Source organism: Salvelinus namaycush, chromosome 20 (genome assembly GCF_016432855.1).
Source record: "Salvelinus namaycush isolate Seneca chromosome 20, SaNama_1.0, whole genome shotgun sequence".
Taxonomy (NCBI): Eukaryota; Metazoa; Chordata; class Actinopteri; order Salmoniformes; family Salmonidae; genus Salvelinus; species Salvelinus namaycush.
This window is the reverse complement of record NC_052326.1, coordinates 40,916,226-40,935,715: the sequence shown is the minus strand read 5'-3', so window position 1 is coordinate 40,935,715 and position 19,490 is coordinate 40,916,226. Positions and strand designations below refer to the sequence as shown.

At 45.0% G+C, this 19,490-nt stretch overlaps 1 protein-coding gene across 1 annotated transcript in view; it reads left to right on the top strand.

Annotated features, from left to right (window-relative positions):
* Nucleotides 1–19,490, top strand: part of LOC120064821 (voltage-dependent calcium channel subunit alpha-2/delta-3-like) — a 95,386-nt gene that overhangs the window by 2,324 nt on the left and 73,572 nt on the right. Inside the window, exons 3-5 of the mRNA XM_039015419.1 lie at nt 7,310–7,426; nt 9,660–9,719; nt 18,384–18,546. Of these exons, the coding sequence (XP_038871347.1) occupies nt 7,310–7,426; nt 9,660–9,719; nt 18,384–18,546 (340 nt within the window). The remainder of the gene's footprint in view (nt 1–7,309; nt 7,427–9,659; nt 9,720–18,383; nt 18,547–19,490) is intronic.

The window sequence follows — 19,490 nt, the reverse complement described above, 5'->3', positions numbered from 1 at the left end:
ACCTAATGCTGTACCCAGAGCACTGGCTGGAGTACTGTAAAAGTACAAAGTTTGTGTTATCTTGGCAATATGGGCATTTTGAAGTTTTAGCACTATTTGTACTGTAGTGAACTCACAGCATTAGAACTGAGCACTAATGTGCATACTTTATGGGAAAGTCTGAGTTAAGCAGACGGATTGAATTAAAACTTGGCCATATGGCCCTATGTGCTTACACCTGAATGTAGACAGTCATTTTATTCCAACATATTTTATATTCATTTTCCTTCAATTGAGCTTTAATTAAACGCTGCATTTAAAAATATATATATATTCCAGACTTGCAGCAGTTTGAAATTAGTTTGATTGAAAACCAGAGATTGTCGATGACCACAGATAGAGGAAAACATGGGTCATATTCATTAGTGCACACCGTAATAAACTGTAGCAAAACATTTTGCAACAAAAAAACATTTTGCTTTGAAAATGAGTTTCTTATTTGGACAAGTTCAGCTAGTCCCTCCCTGTTTCAGTCCGTTTGGTTTCTAGTGAATACGACCCTGATATGTTACATTCATACAGTACATACTGTATGTAAGTGATCTGTTGTGTAATGTGATTGAGTGTGAAGTCAGTGGTGATGAGGAGATACATATCCCCATTTAGCTCTGTTCATCATTCTCTCATTTTATGATAATGTGGAGCTTAGCTCAGCACCAGGCTGCTGCTGCAATAGTCTAACATCCAATACTGTAGCAGTATACGGGTAGTGTGTGTGCTTGCGTTTATGTGTTGGATGTGAGTGTCTGCCTACCTTTTGACTGTCTAACGTCCCCAGCTGATCTTGTGTGAGAACAGAATACTCAGAGGTAAAATGTCCCCAGCAGTTGTTTTTCTTTCTGTGTATGTAAGCACTTTCCTCATGTTCCCGTTCACAGATGCATGACTGGTGTAGGACACCTTTCATCCAATCAGCAGACCTCTCCCACTCTGAGGGGCCAGTGAAGCGAGTAGAGAGAGAGAGGCACGGCTGGATAGTTTTAGGGCTGATCATTAAGGATGATCATTAGGTGCTTTATTATGGGGTATTAGTAGATTTCCACACAGAGCTGAGCTGCTGTATGGGCAACAGAACAGGATTACGGATACAGACAGAAGGCTGTGTGTGTGTGTGTCTGTGTGACACCTCCTCAGGCTTGGGTTCGGTCAGGCCTCATCTACACATCAGTCATTACCTTAATCAATAAACATAATCAGTTCTGTTGATGGATGGGGTTTAACCTCTCCCTGATGACTGGGGGGGGGGGGGGGGGGGGGGGCAGGCGTGAAATGAACTGTTCCGAGCCACTGCCGGCCCACACTCTTCCTTTCCCTGGGTCTAATTTCACCCCATGTACTTGGATTTGTTTATGTATGTGTGTGTTCTGCTCATACATTCTCATTTCGACGCTGAACCCACCAATGGTGTGCATGGCCAAAGAGCTCTATTTTCATGTCAACTGACCAAGGCACCGGTTCCAATCCAAGTGCAAATGCCATTTAGCAAACTCCAGACATTTATATCTGTTGGATGACATGAAAATAGAGGTCTTTGGCCACGCACACCAGTTGTGGGTTTGGTATCGAAATGAGAATGGATGAGCAGAAAAGAACCCCATACCTACTGTAAAATATGGTGGTGGATCTTTGATGTTATGGGGCAATTTTGCTTCCACTGGTCCTGGGGACCTTGTTAAGGTCAACAGCATCATTTGGCCACTTTACCCAGTGGCCAAAACGCGGGTTGCCTCTGTCAGGAGGTTGAAACTTGGCTGCAAGTGGATCTTCCACCAAGACAATAACCCCAAGCATACATCAAAATCCACAAATCAACTCTCCGAGTAGTCTCGTCAGGTATCCCACACGCCGGCCTCTATAGCACCATCTCCTCCTCCTTCGGGGATTTGGGCCTGGTCCAGGATAATCAATATGTCTTTCGCCTCAGACTTATTGAAGTAGAAGTCCTCGTCCAAATCAAGGTTAGTGATAGCTGTTCTGATTTCCAGAAGCTCTTTTCGTCATAGGAAACGATTGCGGAAAAATTATGTACGAAACAAGTTAAGATCAGCACAAATAAATACACAAAATAGCACCATCCCTCCAGCACCATTCTCTCACACAGGAGTGCGCCAACTGCCAGTGACCATAGCAACAAAATAAACAAACATTATTGACATGCAAAAGAATGATCACTTTCACACCATATGCATGCATAAAAATGTATTTACATGCAACAGAAATTATTTATCAAAAAATCAATTAGAAAACAATTATTTTTAATTGTTAGACATGACTCTGTACTAATAATGTTAGCCAGCTAGCTAGCTGGAGTGGGCAAATTGGACATTCTTGCTGAAGTACCACCATGCAGGCCACGTTTTCAACTGTGATTGGTCAACAACTACTGCGCTGCTTGAAAAATAGAGCAGAATTTAATTTTCTACGGCTCGGTTTAACGGCTTCCACAGGCACAAACACCGCCAAAGGGAGCAAGTAGTAGAGGTTAATGGTTCACTGTCTCAGGAAAAAACAATGAGTTGTGGCGTTCCGCAGGGGAGCGTGCTTGGGCCTCTGCTGTTTTTATTGTATATTAACGATATGAAAGATGCTTGTTCTTGCCGTCTTTTTCTTTATGCGGATGACTCTACACTTCTGGTGTCTCACAAAGTAAAACTATGTTGGAGAGCATACTTAGCACAGAGCTTACTAACATTAGCAAATGGCTTGGAGATAATAAGCTATCTCTGCACTTAGGGAAAACTGAAGCAATTCTTTTTGGATCCAGACCTAAATTGTGTAGGTCGTCTGAAATCAGAGTGGAGTTAGGGGGTGAGGTGCTGACTACTAAAACCTCTGTTAGTGTCACGCCCTGACCTTAGAGATCCTTTTTATGTCTCTATTTTGGTTTGGTCAGGGCGTGAGTTGGGGTGAGCATTCTATGTTCTGTGTTCTATGTTTTGTATTTCTTTGTTGGTTGGCCGGGTGTGGTTCTCAATCAGAGGCAGCTGTCTATCGTTGTCTCTGATGGAGAACCATACTTAGGTAGCTCTTGCCCACATGGGTTTTGTGGGTAGTTGTTTTTTGTCTTTGTGTCTGCACCAGACAGAACTGTTTCGGGTTGGTCTATTTTTGTTATTTTGTCTTAGTGTTCTGAGTTAAAATAAATATTATGAACACGTACGACGCTGCACCTTGGTCCGATCCTTCTCATTCCGACGACAACCGTTACAGTTAGCTACTTGGGATGTATCCTTGATGGAAGCTTGGGAGGTGTGAGCATGGCCAATAAGGTGCTAGGGAAGGTTAATGCCAGGACTAAGTTTTTGGCTAGAAAGTCCAAGCTGCTTGATAAGGACTCCAGGAAAGTGCTAGCTACTGCCCTCATTCAATGCCATTTTGACTATGCTAGTACTTCCTGGTTTGGGGGCTTATCTAAACTTATGAAGGGGAAGCTCCAGATAGCCCAGAATAAGCTGATCAGGGTAATATTGAAGGTGAGTCCACATACTCACATAGGCAGGAGCTGCTTTCAGGAACTAAACTGGCTGCCTGTTGAGGCTAGGATGTCCCAGATTAGACTAGGTTTGGTTTACAGGAGTATTTAGGGTCCTGCGCCCAGGTGTTGCTGATGTGTGCTTATACAGGTTCAGGAGTAATGCTGGGAAAGGTACTTTCTTGTATACTGGAGCCTCAGAATGGAATGAGTTGCCTCTGCCTATAAAAAACAACGTCCTCTCTGGACAGCTTTAAAAAATAAAGTAAAAATATGTTTGATGTCTTCTGTGCCCATATGAATAACCTCTATGATGTAACTGGAATGATGAGATAGATGTTCTTCTATGTTTTTGTTATATTATTTCACTGCTATACTGTGTTTGATCTTGTCTAGCCATCTTGTCTCAAGAGGACCACAATGGAAATAAGTCCTAGACTTTATTGTGTGTTATCCTCGATGATTTTATTCATGTGCATGTATGGCTTTTAAGTTTTATGTGTGCTTGTTTTTTTAAATGGTCGAATTAATAAAGTAAACTAAACTAAAGACCCCTCCATCTGGGTAGAATTTCATCCCCGCCTAGGCTTCATCGAAACTTAATGGGCACCCCGGTCGCCGCATGCTGTCTGTTGGTGTAACGAATGTCCTGGGAAGAAGGAGTGGACCAAAACGCAGCGTGGTACGTGTTCATGATGAATTTAATTAAATAAACTGAACACTGAATAACAAAAAACAACAAAGAGAGTGAACGAAACGAAACAGTCCTGAAAGGTGCAACAAAACAAAACAGGAAACAACTACCCACAAACCACAGGTGGGAAAAGGCTACCTAAGTATGGTTCTCAATCAGAGACAACAATAGACAGCTGCCTCTGATTGGGAACCATACCAGGCCAAACACATAGAAATAGAAAACATAGAAAAAAACACATAGAATGCCCACCCCAACTCACGCCCTGACCAAACCAAAATAGAGACATAAAAAGGATCTCTAAGGTCAGGGCATGACAGTACCCCTCCCCCCCCCCCAAAGGTGCGGACTCCGGCCGCAAAACCTAAACCCATAGGGGTGGGCATCTATCCGCGGTGGCGGCTCTGGTGCGGGACCCTTGCCACCGACCCCGGACTGGGGACCCTCGCAGCTGGCCCCGGACAGGAGGGCGACTCTGTTAGCTCCGGACAGGAGGGAGACTCTGGCAGCTCCGGACAGGAGGGAGACTCTGGCAGCTCCGGACAGGAGGGAGACTCTGGCAGCTCCGGACAGGAGGGAGACTCTGGCAGCTCCGGACAGGAGGGAGACTCTGGCAGCTCCGGACAGGAGGGAGACTCTGGCAGCTCCGGACTGGGGATCGTCGCTGGAGGCTCCGGACTGAGGATCGTCGCTGGATGCTCCGGACTGAAGGGCGTCACTGGAGTGGAGAGACACACAGGAGGCTTCGTGCCATGGATCATCACTGGAGGCTTCTTGCCATGGATCATCACTGGAGGCTTCTTGCCATGGATCATCACTGGAGGCTTCATCCCATGGATCATCACTGGAGGCTTCGTGCCATGGATCATCACTGGAGGCTTCTTGCCATGGATCATCACTGGAGGCTTCTTACCATGGATCTTCACTGGAGGCTTCGTGCCATGGATCATCACTGGAGGCTTCGTGCCATGGATCACCACTGGAGGCTTCTTGCCATGGATCACCACTGGAGGCTTCGTGCCATGGATCACCACTGGAAGCTTCTTGCCATGGATGACCACTTGAGTGGAGAGACACACAGGAGGCCTGGCTCTGGGAGAAGGCACAAGACTCACCAGGCTGGGGAGACATAGGAGGGTTAATTCTCGGCGCAGGCACAGGACTCACCAGGCTGGAGAGACATGCAGGAGGCCTTGTCCTTGGCCGAGGCACCGGATACACTGGGCCGTGGAGGCGCACTGGCGGTCTCGAGCGCAGATCTTGCCCCACCCGCAAATGCGGGACGCTGGCACCGAGCACACCGGCCTGTGGATGCTCGGCCGAGACACAGTGCGCATCGCCCCATAGCACGGGGCCTGACCAGTCACATGCTCGCCCCGGTAAGAACGGGGAGTGGGCTCAGGTCTCCAACCTGACTCCGCCACACTCCCCGTGTGCACCCTCCCCCCCAAAAAAATGTTGGGGCTGCGTCTCGGGCTTCCTTGCCAGCCGTGTTCCCTCATACCGCTGGTTCTTTTCTCCTGCTGCCTCCTCTCTCCTGGCTGCCTCCACCTGTTCCCATGGGAGGCGATCCCTTCCAGCCAGGTTCTCCTCCCATGTGTAGGATCCCTTGCCGTCCAGAATGTCCTCCCATGTCCAGTCCTCTCTTCCACGCTGCTTGGGCCGTTGGTGGTGGGTAGTTCTGTAACGAATGTCCTGGGAAGAAGGAGTGGACCAAAACGCAGCGTGGTACGTGTTCATGATGAATTTAATTAAATAAACTGAACACTGAATAACAAAAAACAACAAAGAGAGTGAACGAAACGAAACAGTCCTGAAAGGTGCAACAACACAAAACAGGAAACAACTACCCACAAACCACAGGTGGGAAAAGGATACCTAAGTATGGTTCTCAATCAGAGACAACAATAGACAGCTGCCTCTGATTGGGAACCATACCAGGCCAAACACATAGAAATAGAAAACATAGAAAAAACACATAGAATGCCCACCCCAACTCACGCCCTGACCAAACCAAAATAGAGACATAAAAAAGGAACTAAGGTCAGGGCGTGACAGTTGGTGCCTTTATCCTCAATGTGAGGTTTTGAAAAGTATTTAAAACAGGGCTGTCAATACTTTTTCATCCATAACTTTTTGAGAACAACAATTATTATTTGTTAAACCAAAACTCTCTCTGAGCAATTGTATTAGTATGAAATAATATAATTTCCCTATTTTTTAGCATACATTGCTCAGTATTTGAATTATTTATTTTATACAGTCATTTTTGCTCATCTTTATCAAGGGTGTAAATAATTTAGAACCCCAGTGTGTCTGCGAGCGTGTGCGCGTGTGCGCGCGCGCGTGTGCGCGCGTGCGTGTGTGTGAGGGACGTGAGGGACGTGAGACACATGCAGGTTATATTCGGATTATTATTTTGTGTGACTCTGTGTGTTTTTTGTTGTTGTGTATGTTATGTTCTATTCTCTTTGTGTGTTCTGTTGGGCTTTGTTCTGTCAGTGCAGGTGCAGTGTATCCTGCAGGCTCAGCATTATGTGAAGTGTAGTTCATTATCCAGAAGCGCCCAAGCCTGACACGTTATTATCTTTCTCCCATGCTTTGACTGCATTTCAATTAACCTCCAACCATGCGTGGCCTTCACTTCCAGGCCCGCCCACAGCCCACCCAGCAGCCAATCAGAGCCAGAGCCACAGCTTGTCAGCCAAGATAAAGCCTATCAATCATATAATAAAACAGGATACGTTTTATCAGCCAATCATCTGAGGGTTGTCAGCCCTTCTCAGATACATGGGAGGGAGTGTTACACTGGACTCTGCTGGTTCCAGAGGTGCAGGGATATGAAAGCTAAGGGGTTTTTCTATGTGTGTGTGGATTTAACAGATAGAACAAAGGTTCACCTTTGTGAACACCTTTGTTACTAAAACACAGAGCTCATTGACTTAACCCACCCAATAAAACCCATTGACATGAGATGTGTATTCGAAGTGTTCGTGTGATCCTCTGTGACACACACTCACTCTGAATTTCTCAAACACCAGCTGATGATTAATTCAGTATCCAAGTATTAGAGAGTTAAAACGTATTTTCTCTTTCATTTACAGAAATATAAAGAATTGGAAAAGTCTGTCCGAGTGGAAGAAATTGATGGCATGAAAGTGGTCAAAAATCTATCGAAGAAGATGGAGGACATGTTCCGGAAGAAAAAGGAGGCAATTCGGGTACATATATCGTCGTATCTTTCCTTTTATCTTCCCTTCATTAGGCTGTGATTTCTGGAAGTAGGCCTAATTTAGACTACTGACAAGAGGAGACTTTAAATATCTAAAAATGATCAACAAAATATCTATATGTATTATAATTAGTATTATCACATTTAGGAGCATCTTTTGCATTTTCCTTAAGCCTATCCATGACCATGAATGAAGCTGTTATAACCAATTGTAAGCTGGTGGCCATATATATCAACGGTCAGAAATGTATATTTCCTTTTTATTCCTCAAGCTTTCTGCTTGGTGGGCATTTCTATTCATAGCACAGGTTTAAATTTAAAGTTTGTCATGGATGACAATTACACTAGTGTCGCATTTTATCCAGCAGCGGTATGCTATTTACTACAATCCCTCTCCTGTGACAGCATTCTCATGAGACAAATATAGCCGTTGTACATTTGTATTTGGCCTGAGAGGAGAGGTGCAAGTAGCCTATTTTAATGGTTAAGCTGGTGTGAGATGATAGCGTTTATCTCGCACCGCCAGATCTCACTGCGCTGTACGGTATTACCTGCATGGTTGTAATTCTACAGTGTAGGCCCATTTGCTTTTATCATTCTCTATTTATTAGGCAGTATTTCAATGTATATTATTACAGTGCTGTAAATTGAAAAAATGGTTTCGGTGTGAACAAATTAAAATTATTTGAAAGCACTGCATTGCCTAGGCCTATTTCGTCAGATGCAAATCATAAAAATCCCATTCGTTGACTTCTTTTGTTATTGCTTAACCTAAAGAAAATAACTGATATCTCTCAATTGGCAACAATCAAATTGTCATATCCAATTAACGAAATTCCGATGGTCACCAATTGACATTAGGCTATAGGCTACCAGTGCCGTGGCGAAGGCCTATTGGAAATGAAAATGAATATAAAACAATTACAATGTAGCCCAATTCGTGTTTACGATATTGATCTAGTCCTTCTGAGCCTTGCATATTTTTAGAGTGGTATGGCTACCTGTTTTGAAATTCACTTCCGTTAATAATACTTATTTGATATGGTTTGAAATAACTTCCCAGCAAATGTTGGCTTCTTGTGATTTGCCCCCCCCCCCCCCCCCCCCCCCCCCAACAAAAAATAGCCCTAGAGAAAAATCGGTTTACATTTAGCGCCTTTGAGGTTTTATCATTATTACAATACAATTACTATGTCTATTGTTAACGACAGCATCTAAGACTGAAACGCCAAAGGTATGAAAATAAATTAAGTATAACTGTCACACAAGCGTTTGCTTCATGCCATAGCCTACAGCTGTTTACTGTTTGAGTTGACATGCTCGACAGTTATTAATGACCTGTTCCAGAACGGCGATGAGACTGTAGAAGCCTAGGTGTTAAGGCGGCATTTCTTCCAAAACACGCAGGCAAGCACCTTTCAAAGAGGGGACTATTGTATAGGTTATTGCGTGTGGTGGGTTACAGTTCTACACTGGGCCATGCTAATCAAGAAGTTCACTCACTGCACGCTTATATTTCTGTGCGTGGCCTTGCTAGGCAGAAATATAGGCCTACAGTAACCTATGTGATGAGACATTTTTACCACATCATTGTTGTATGCCTATTCGTATGATTTTCATGTTGTTTTCAGAGGCAAAAGCATCCTTTGTTGGAGGCAGGTAATTGATAGGCTGAGCACAGTGCTTAGTGCTATCATTTGAAGTGGATTAGAAGAATGACCTAAGCATCACTAAATAACATCAAATCCTTTAACAGTTGATGTATAACTCTATCATTATTCGTTTTGGGAAATATAATTTAAGTGTGGAAACATTGATTGAATACTGTAAGATGTCAAAGGTCCTTGACTAGACATTCTGTCCATCCCAGCTACCATTTACATTACTTGGCTTGGGCTGTTCCGTGGCCAGAGCACCAGTAGTACAGCAAACTCATGTCTCTGTGCTCCAAACAGCTATGCAGGTAGGCAGGCAGGGCCATTCCTCATCTCTCTGGCCCTCTGTTACTGCAGATTGACTGCCTCCCTGCAGCAGGCTAGCTAGAACTATAGGAGCCACTGAGATGCTCTGACATTGTGTCAGGTCTTAAAAAACTCTTGATCATGGGTGATGGGTTGGAGTTGAGCTGGTGTGTTGATGCTTCCCCTCTGTCCTTCCCCCTCCCCATATCTCTCTCTTCCCCTCCTTATGTCCCCCTCCCAACCATACCCCCCCCCCTTCAGAGGCTGGTGGAGGCAGCAGAAGAGGCACATCTACAGCACGAGGAAAACCCAGAGCTGCAGGTGAGAGGGGCGAGGGGGGGGGGGGGGGGGGGATAAGATGGCGTGTAGAAGACAGAGACAGTAAGTATCATAATATCCAGAAGAGAAAGTGAGAGATATAAAATAATGGTTAGTCTATGACAAGGTGATACATGGGGTAGTCTATGACAAGGTGATAGAAGGGGTAGTCTATGACAAGGTGATAGGAGGGTTAGTCTATGACAAGGTGATAAAAGGGGTAGTCTATGACAAGGTGATAGGAGGGTTAGTCTATGACAAGGTGATAAAAGGGATAGTCTATGACAAGATGATAGAAGGGGTAGTCTCTGACAAGGTGATAGAAGGGGTAGTCTATGACAAGATGATAGAAGGGGTAGTCTCTGACAAGGTGATAGAAGGGGTAGTCTATGACAAGGTGATAGAAGGGGTAGTCTATGACAAGATGATAGAAGGGGTAGTCTCTGACAAGGTGATAGAAGGGGTAGTCTATGACAAGATGATAGAAGGGGTAGTCTCTGACAAGGTGATAGAAGGGGTAGTCTATGACAAGGTGATAGAAGGGGTAGTCTATGACAAGGTGATAGGAGAGGTAGTCTCTGACAAGGTGATAGGAGGGGTAGTCTCTGACAAGGTGATAGGAGGGTTAGTCTCTGACAAGGTGGTAGGAGGGGTAGTCTATGACAAGGTGATAGGAGGGTTAGTCTCTGACAAGGTGGTAGGAGGGGTAGTCTCTGACAAGGTGATAGGAGGGTTAGTCTCTGACAAGGTGGTAGGAGGGGTAGTCTCTGACAAGGTGATAGGAGGGTTAGTCTCTGACAAGGTGATAGGAGGGTTAGTCTATGACAAGGTGATAGAAGGGGTAGTCTATGACAAGGTGGTAGGAGGGGTAGTCTATGACAAGGTGATAGGAGAGGTAGTCTCTGACAAGGTGATAGGAGGGTTAGTCTATGACAAGGTGATAGAAGGGGTAGTCTATGACAAGGTGGTAGGAGGGGTAGTCTATGACAAGGTGATAGGAGAGGTAGTCTCTGACAAGGTGATAGGAGGGTTAGTCTATGACAAGGTGATAGAAGGGGTAGTCTATGACAAGGTGATAGAAGGGCTAGTCTATGACAAGGTGATAGAAGGGCTAGTCTATGACAAGGTGATAGAAGGGGTTATGGACAGTATAGTGGCTGTTGGCGTTCGCAGTGTCCTTCATGTTAATACCCTGTCACAGTGATGATACATAATGCCTCTTTAATAAGCAACGCTGCATAGAACGCCATACCATGCTGCGGCTGGAAACTCACACTGATTGTTTTAAAGCGTAAGCATCATTCACAAGTAGCCTGTGAACGTGACACTGTTGAAGAGGGAGTGGCTTCAATTTCAGTAAACTGCCATTGGAAAGAACACGATCCAAGTGTAAATTCAGCACCATGGTCAGCGCCCACTGACAACCACACTGGAATCAGATTATATTACAATGCACTTATACCATTACATATCTGCACCATTAACAATAATGACGTACTTTTTATTTTCCTGAATGCAATCTCGCACCCAAGGAATGCTGATGTTATCTTCTAACACATCACAAAATTATTGGATGTCATGCAACAACAATCAGCTGTGTCTTTGGTTTATTTCAGCTTCATACATGAAATATTCATAACTTCATCCATCCTCATACTTTATAAAATATAAGAGAATATAATATTCCCATTGTGTGTGCTGCGGTATGTGTTCAGGTGTGGTTCCCATGCCCGTCCATGTGTGTTACAACCCAGCATTGTGCTCAGTCTTTAAAGGACATTATACAGCTGTTATTGCTGGATTCTTTTTCATTTTCTTTGGTGCAGTAAGCCTTCTCTTCCTATGCAGTGGAATTGCAGTAATTCTGTCACACTGAGAATGTACAGGACCCTCTCCCCTCCCTCCTTCCTTCTTTCATTCCTTCTCTCTCTTTTTCCCTCTTTCTCTTCCTTCTTCCCTCCCTCACTCATTTTTTCTCTCTCTCGCTCTCTCTCCCTCTTTCCAGTAGACAAAGATAAATGGAACTCTTATGCACAGTGCATTGTTCCACTTTTCTTCCTGAAGATTGGAAACTCACTCGGGCAACAAATCACTTGTGGCCACCCAGTTAATAGCTGGACTTACATCATATGAATACATTATGATCACCCCATAGTTTTCAGGTTTCTCTGGTGATTATATTAACACATTGGAAGAAGGTGGATAAGGTCATTATTACATTAAAGGACAGAATTTCGGTCTCAATATTTCAATGTTGTTATCCTTCATTACTCTGCACTTATTATAGTTTGAGGATAACAATCAACTACAGATTCAATGTGACCAGATGATTATGTATGTTCATTGCTGTGGTGATATTCATCTTCTTTATAACAATGCAATTATGTAGCCCACAACACATTATTGAATTGTTTTATGATTTAAGAGCATATTGTCATTGAGCAAATGGTTTCCTGTTTTTTGGGAGTGTTATATTTAGATCTACTGTAAGCCACACATTTACAGTATAGGCCTACACGTTTACACTATATGCTAAACATGCATAATAAGCTTTATAACTCATTTTCACAGTTTTGAAGGCTATTACTGAGATTGTTAGATATTTTAGTGCATACATAACAGGGTTACTATTTTAGATAATAATGATTTACTATTATTTAAAATGGTGACCAAATTCATCAATTTTTAATCGCTATACAGTAGCTTAAGCCGAATAATGTGCATCGATTTTTTTACATGGTAATGTAAAACATAATATTTCGTTCTTTCCTTTAGGCTCTATTCAGACTAGTTATTTTACAGTGAACTTGCTAAAACTTAATGCTCGCATTTTCATTGTAAAATCCTAACGCCTATTCTTTATTGTAAAAATGTAGGGTAGGCCTACTCCGCAGCCCCCGTCTCTCTAGAAAACTGTTAAAATATTTTCAGAATTGCTCATCTTTAATACAACAATTCTACAGTATACCAGATTTTTTTCTTCGATGCTCAATGTTGTCACTATGACGTGCAAAAAGGGACTCTCATATAGGCTATGCTTATCCGCAAATGTAGCCAGACTTTTAAATAGTAAACTATTCTGCTGCTTACAAAACACGGTTCTCCTCTTTAACAATAAAACGTAAATTGCGGAAATCCATCGAATATACAATAAACTACATACAATACGACAGTGAAAATACATTATTATTTGAGCATATTTTGCGGGATCTGTTATCGATAGCATATGAGCGGATACAGAGAGAGTTCACCTTGCGGTATACCATGCTGTCACACACATCACCTGCACGTCCTTGAACCCTGGCTGTATAGCCTAACACTGGTTAATGTAAAACACAGCACCGTCTTAAAATGAGACAGAGATTAGATAAGAGAGAACCCACCGTATCACGTCGAAGTCTTGGCCCGGGAAATGGTGCGTGAAAAATGCATGGTGTCAAAACGGCAAGCTGTTATTAAATGATGCGTCAGAGTTTGATGTTATTAAATTATCTGATATCCTCAGGTAGAACTCTAAAGTAGCCACATTTTCGTCATTTTTAATTTCCACTCGATAAAGTGTATATAGTTTTATGTTGGTTTCAACATAAAAAATACCTAAAGAGAATCAAATTAAAGTCAAATGACTTACAACTGGAAAATCATTTTATAACATGTGCCTGTATAAGTAGTGTAAATACTTGTATTAATCTACAGTAGCTCTCAACAGCTTTCTGTACGTTCTTTTTTACCACCAAACAACGTTTGTGTTAAGTATGTTACTATGCAGAGTAGTCTCAGTGATGTCTACAATGAGTCATTCTGGCTGCCTGAAGGTCAGTCTGAGGATCAAAGGGTCAGTATGGAGAAATTGGGCTGGACTACTCTATCATAGGTGGTACATTGACCTTCAAAGAGGTCCAGTAAGACCCACTGCAGTTCAAATTTCAAAAGGCACTTGCACATCTGAGCTATCTTTGTTGCGGGTGCATGGTAACAGTTGAATAAGATGAGAAAAATAAACTTGCACACTGCTCTTTAATAAGCTTTATGTAGCAAGCTCAGTCAGCCCGGGTTTAAACCAGTTATACCCATTTCACACTACTGAAACAAGCCAAACCATGCCAAACTGTAGTCTTCCTGGCCTTGTTATGCATCCATCCCATAGTTTCTGCATGGAACCATGCTTGCAAGGACATTGTGAAAAATTCAGGGTTGAGGGTATTAGACCCACAAGCAACTACCTATACAGCCAGCCCTGGTACGGTAGGCCCCGTCTCGCTGCAGCAGTGGTGTACAGTAACCTACAGTAAGAGCCAATGGAGCGTCTCGGCCATGGAGCCGCAGTGTCCCCTGTCTGGCCTGGCCTGCTCTACACTACAGTAATAACCCTGCTGATGGTTAACGGGCCTCTCTCTACAGTCCTATCACTTCTGCTGAGCATGCATGTTCCTCTCCTCCCTCCTTCCTCCCCTCCTACCTTCCTTGGACCGTCAGAGGGGCGCCCAGGCGTGGTATGAGCTGTCAGGCCCTGCTTTATGGTGATGCCCGTGTGGCCTCCCCCAAGTACGCCACAGAGTCCATCACACACCCCCTACTCCTCTCCCTCCCTCCCTGCCTCTCCCCAAGCCCTTCACTGGCAAACAGGGCCAGTCAGTCCAGAGCTAGGCTGCTTAGACAGAATGAAAGAGTCTCTCCTCTAAGCTGGTCCAGGGGTTCAGCACTGTGAAGAACAGGCCAATCACAAAGCAGAGTTACACTTCAGAGAAGTCTGATTGTTCTCTTAATTAACCCCATCGTCCAGACAGAGAGCTGAGCAGCACAGCTCACCTCCCCTGCTAGACTGCTGCGCTGTAACCTCCACTTCATTTTAAAAATGTTTAGCTTGACTCTAGTTCCCGAGTGGCGCAGCGGTCTAAGGCACGTCATCTCAGTGCAAGAGGCGTCACTACAGACACCCTGGTTCAGCGGTCTAAGGCACGTCATCTCCGTGCAAGAGGTGTCACTACAGACACCCTGGTTCAGCGGTCTAAGGCACGTCATCTCAGTGCAAGAGGTGTCACTACAGACACCCTGGTTCAGCGGTCTAAGGCACGTCATCTCCGTGCAAGAGGCGTCACTACAGACACCCTGGTTCAGCGGTCTAAGGCACGTCATCTCCGTGCAAGAGGCGTCACTACAGACACCCTGGTTCAGCGGTCTAAGGCACGTCATCTCCGTGCAAGAGGTGTCACTACAGACACCCTGGTTCAGCGGTCTAAGGCACGTCATCTCAGTGCAAGAGGTGTCACTACAGACACCCTGGTTCAGCGGTCTAAGGCACGTCATCTCCGTGCAAGAGGCGTCACTACAGACACCCTGGTTCAGCGGTCTAAGGCACGTCATCTCCGTGCAAGAGGCGTCACTACAGACACCCTGGTTCAGCGGTCTAAGGCACGTCATCTCAGTGCAAGAGGCGTCACTACAGACACCCTGGTTCAGCGGTCTAAGGCACGTCATCTCCGTGCAAGAGGCGTCACTACAGACACCCTGGTTCAGCGGTCTAAGGCACGTCATCTCAGTGCAAGAGGTGTCACTACAGACACCCTGGTTCAGCGGTCTAAGGCACTGCATCTCCGTGCAAGAGGTGTCACTTCAGTCCCTGGTTAAAATCCAGGCTGTATCACATCTGGCCGTAATTGGGAGTCCCATAGGGCGGCGCACAATTGGCCCAGGTTTGGCCGGGGTAGGCCGTCATTGTAAATAAGAATTTGTTCTCAACTGACTTGCCTAGTTAAATAAATAAAAAATAGTTACTGTATAAATACGGCATCTAAGTGCAGCTGTAATGTATTTTGACCTCATTACTAAGGATATCCCTTTATATAACACTTTGTGTTTTTCTCATCAGGGTCTGGGACATCAAGACAAATACAGTACCACTTGATAGCTACGAGCCTATTGAAACTGATGGTGGAGTTGGATGTTAACTCTCTGCTGTTTTTCGCATCAGTATGAGTACTTCAACGCAGTGCTGATTAACAATGTGGATGTTAACTCTGTTGTTTTCCTCCCCAGTATGAGTACTTCAACGCAGTGCTGATTAACAATGTGGATGTTAACTCTGTTGCTTTCCTCCCCAGTATGAGTACTTCAAAGCAGTGCTGATTAACAATCAATCAATCAATCAATCAATCAAGTTTATTTTATATAGCCCTTCGTACATCAGCTAATGTCTCGAAGTGCTGTACAGAGACCCAGCCTAAAACCCCAAACAGCTAGAATGCAGGTGTAGAAGCACGGTGGCTAGGAAAAACTCCCTAGAAAGGCCAAAACCTAGGAAGAAACCTAGAGAGGAACCAGGCTATGAGGGGTGGCCAGTCCTCTTCTGGCTGTGCCGGGTGGAGATTATAACAGAACTATGCCAAGATGTTCAAAAATGTTCATAAGTGACAAGCATGGTCAAATAATAATCATGAATAATATTCAGTTGGCTTTTCATAGCCGATCATTAAGAGTTGAAAAACAACAGGTCTGGGACAGGTGGCGGTTCCATAACCGCAGGCAGAACAGCAGCAAGGCCAGGCGGACTGGGGACAGCAAGGAGCCACCACGCCCGGCAGTCCCGACGTATGGTCCCAGGGCTCAGGTCCTCCGAGAGAAAGAAAGAGAGAAGGAGAAAATTAGAGAGAGCCAAGATTTTCAAAATGTTCATAAATGACAAGCATGGTCAAATAATAATCAGGAATAAATCTGTTGTCTTTTCATAGCCGATCATTAAGAGTTGAAAACAGCAGGTCTGGGACAGGTAGGGGTTCCGTAACCGCAGGCAGAACCGTTGAAACTGGAATAGCAGCAAGGCCAGGCGGACTGGGGGCAGCAGGGAGTCGTCATGCCCGGTAGTCCTGACGTATGGTCCTAGGGCTCAGGTTCTCAGAGAGAGAAAGAAAGAGAGAACGAGAGAATTAGAGAAAGCATACTTAAATTCACACAGGACACTGGATAAGACAGGAGAAGTACTCCAGGTATAACCAACTGACCCTAGCCCCCCGACACAAACTACTGCAGCATAAATACTGGAGGCTGAGACAGGAGCGGTCGGGAGACACTGTGGCCCCATCCGAAGATACCCCCGGACAGGGCCAAATAGGAAGGATATAACCCCACCCACTTTGCCAAAGCACAGCCCCCGCACCACTGGAGGGATATCTTCAACCACCAACTTATAATCCTGAGACAAGGCCGAGTATAGCCAACAAAGATCTCCACCACAGCACAAACCAAGGGGGGGCGCCAACCCAGACAGGAAGATCACGTCAGTAACTCAACCCACTCAAGTGACGCACCCCTCCCAGGGACGGCATGAAAGAGCACCAGTAAGCCAGTGACTCAGCCCCTGTAACAGGGTTAGAGGCAGAGAATCCCAGTGGAGAGAGGGGATGTGGATGTTAACTCTGTTGTTTTCCTCCCCAGTATGAGTACTTCAAAGCAGTGCTGATTAACAATGTGGATGTTAACTCTGTTGTTTTCCTCCCCAGTATGAGTACTTCAACACAGTGCTGATTAACAATGTGGATGTTAACTCTCTGTTGTTTTCCTCCCCAGTATGAGTACTTCAACGCAGTGCTGATTAACAATGTGGATGTTAACTCTGTTGTTTTCCTCCCCAGTATGAGTACTTCAACGCAGTGCTGATTAACAATGTGGATGTTAACTCTGTTGTTTTCCTCCCCAGTATGAGTACTTCAACGCAGTGCTGATTAACAATGTGGATGTTAACTCTGTTGTTTTCCTCCCCAGTATGAGTACTTCAACGCAGTGCTGATTAACAATGTGGATGTTAACTCTCTGTTGTTTTCCTCCCCAGTATGAGTACTTCAACACAGTGCTGATTAACAATGTGGATGTTAACTCTCTGTTGTTTTCCTCCCCAGTATGAGTACTTCAACACAGTGCTGATTAACAATGTGGATGTTAACTCTCTGTTGTTTTCCTCCCCAGTATGAGTACTTCAACACAGTGCTGATTAACAATGTGGATGTTAACTCTGTTGTTTTCCTCCCCAGTATGAGTACTTCAACACAGTGCTGATTAACAATGTGGATGTTAACTCTGTTATTTTCCTCCCCAGTATGAGTACTTCAACACAGTGCTGATTAACAATGTGGATGTTAACTCTGTTGTTTTCCTCCCCAGTATGAGTACTTCAAAGCAGTGCTGATTAACAATGTGGATGTTAACTCTGTTGTTTTCCTCCCCAGTATGAGTACTTCAACACAGTGCTGATTAACAATGTGGATGTTAACTCTCTGTTGTTTTCCTCCCCAGTATGAGTACTTCAACACAGTGCTGATTAACAATGTGGATGTTAACTCTGTTGTTTTCCTCCCCAGTATGAGTACTTCAACACAGTGCTGATTAACACTGTGGATGTTAACTCTGTTGTTTTCCTCCCCAGTATGAGTACTTCAACGCAGTGCTGATCTGATTGTTGAGTTGGATTTTAACTCTATATACAGTATCTGCACTGTGTGTATTCCTCCCCAGTATGAGTACTTCAACACGGTACTGATTAACAATGTGGATGTTAACTCTGTTAACTCTATGTGTACCATGTCTGTTCCACAGTATGAGTACTTCAACACGGTACTGATTAACAATGTGGATGTTAACTCTGTTAACTCTATGTGTACCATGTCTGTTCCACAGTATGAGTACTTCAACGCGGTGCTGATCAACGAGGTGGATGAGGAGGGCAACAACGTGGAGCTGGGAGGAGAGTTTGTCCTCGAACCCAATGAACACTTCAACAACCTGTCAGTCAACCTCAGCCTCAGTGTGGTGCAGGTGCCCACCAACATGTATAACAAAGGTAGGGACACTCAGAGATCACTGTCAATATAGTGCATAATAGTTGAAGTGGGTGTATATGTGTGCAGATATGGAAAAGTAGGAGCTCCCCCACGTGAGGTGTCATAAGAGTTCATGGCGGCAACTAAATTGTCCTTCTGGGACAATAAAAATCTATTGAATTGTGTGAGAAGCAGATTTGGGGTGCATTTCATGTCAATTCAAGAAAATAATTGAATTTCCAATTTTAAAAAGTGAAACGCGCCATCTTTTTGCAGTGGTGGAAAAAGTATCCAATTGTCATACTTGAGTTTAGATACCTTAATAGAAAATGACTTAAGTAAAAGTGAAAGTCACCCAGTAAAATACTACTTGAGTAAAAGTAGTAGAGGGCGGGGTAGAGGGAGGGGGGTAAAGGGCGGGGGGTAGAGGGCGGAGGTAGAAGGCGGGGGTAGAGGGCGTTGGTAGAGGGTGGAGGTAGAGGGAGGGGGTAGAGGGCGGAGGTAGAAGGCGGGGGTAGAGGGCGTTGGTAGAGGGTGGAGGTAGAGGGAGGGGGTAGAGGGCGGAGGTAGAGGGCGTGGGTAGAGGGCGTGGGTAGAGGGAGGGAGTAGAGGGCGGAGGTAGAGGGAGGGGGTAGAGGGCGGAGGTAGAGGGAGGGGGTAGAGGGCGGAGGTAGAGGGCATTGGTAGAGGGTGGAGGTAGAGGGAGGGGGTAGAGGGCGGAGGTAGAAGGCGGGGGTAGAGGGCGTTGGTAGAGGGTGGAGGTAGAGGGAGGGGGTAGAGGGCGGAGGTAGAGGGCGTGGGTAGAGGGCGTGGGTAGAGGGAGGGAGTAGAGGGCGGAGGTAGAGGGAGGAGGTAGAGGGCGGAGGTAGAGGGAGGGGGTAGAGGGCGGAGGTAGAGGGCATTGGTAGAGGGTGGAGGTAGAGGGCGGGGGTAGAGGGCGTTGGTAGAGGGTGGAGGTAGAGGG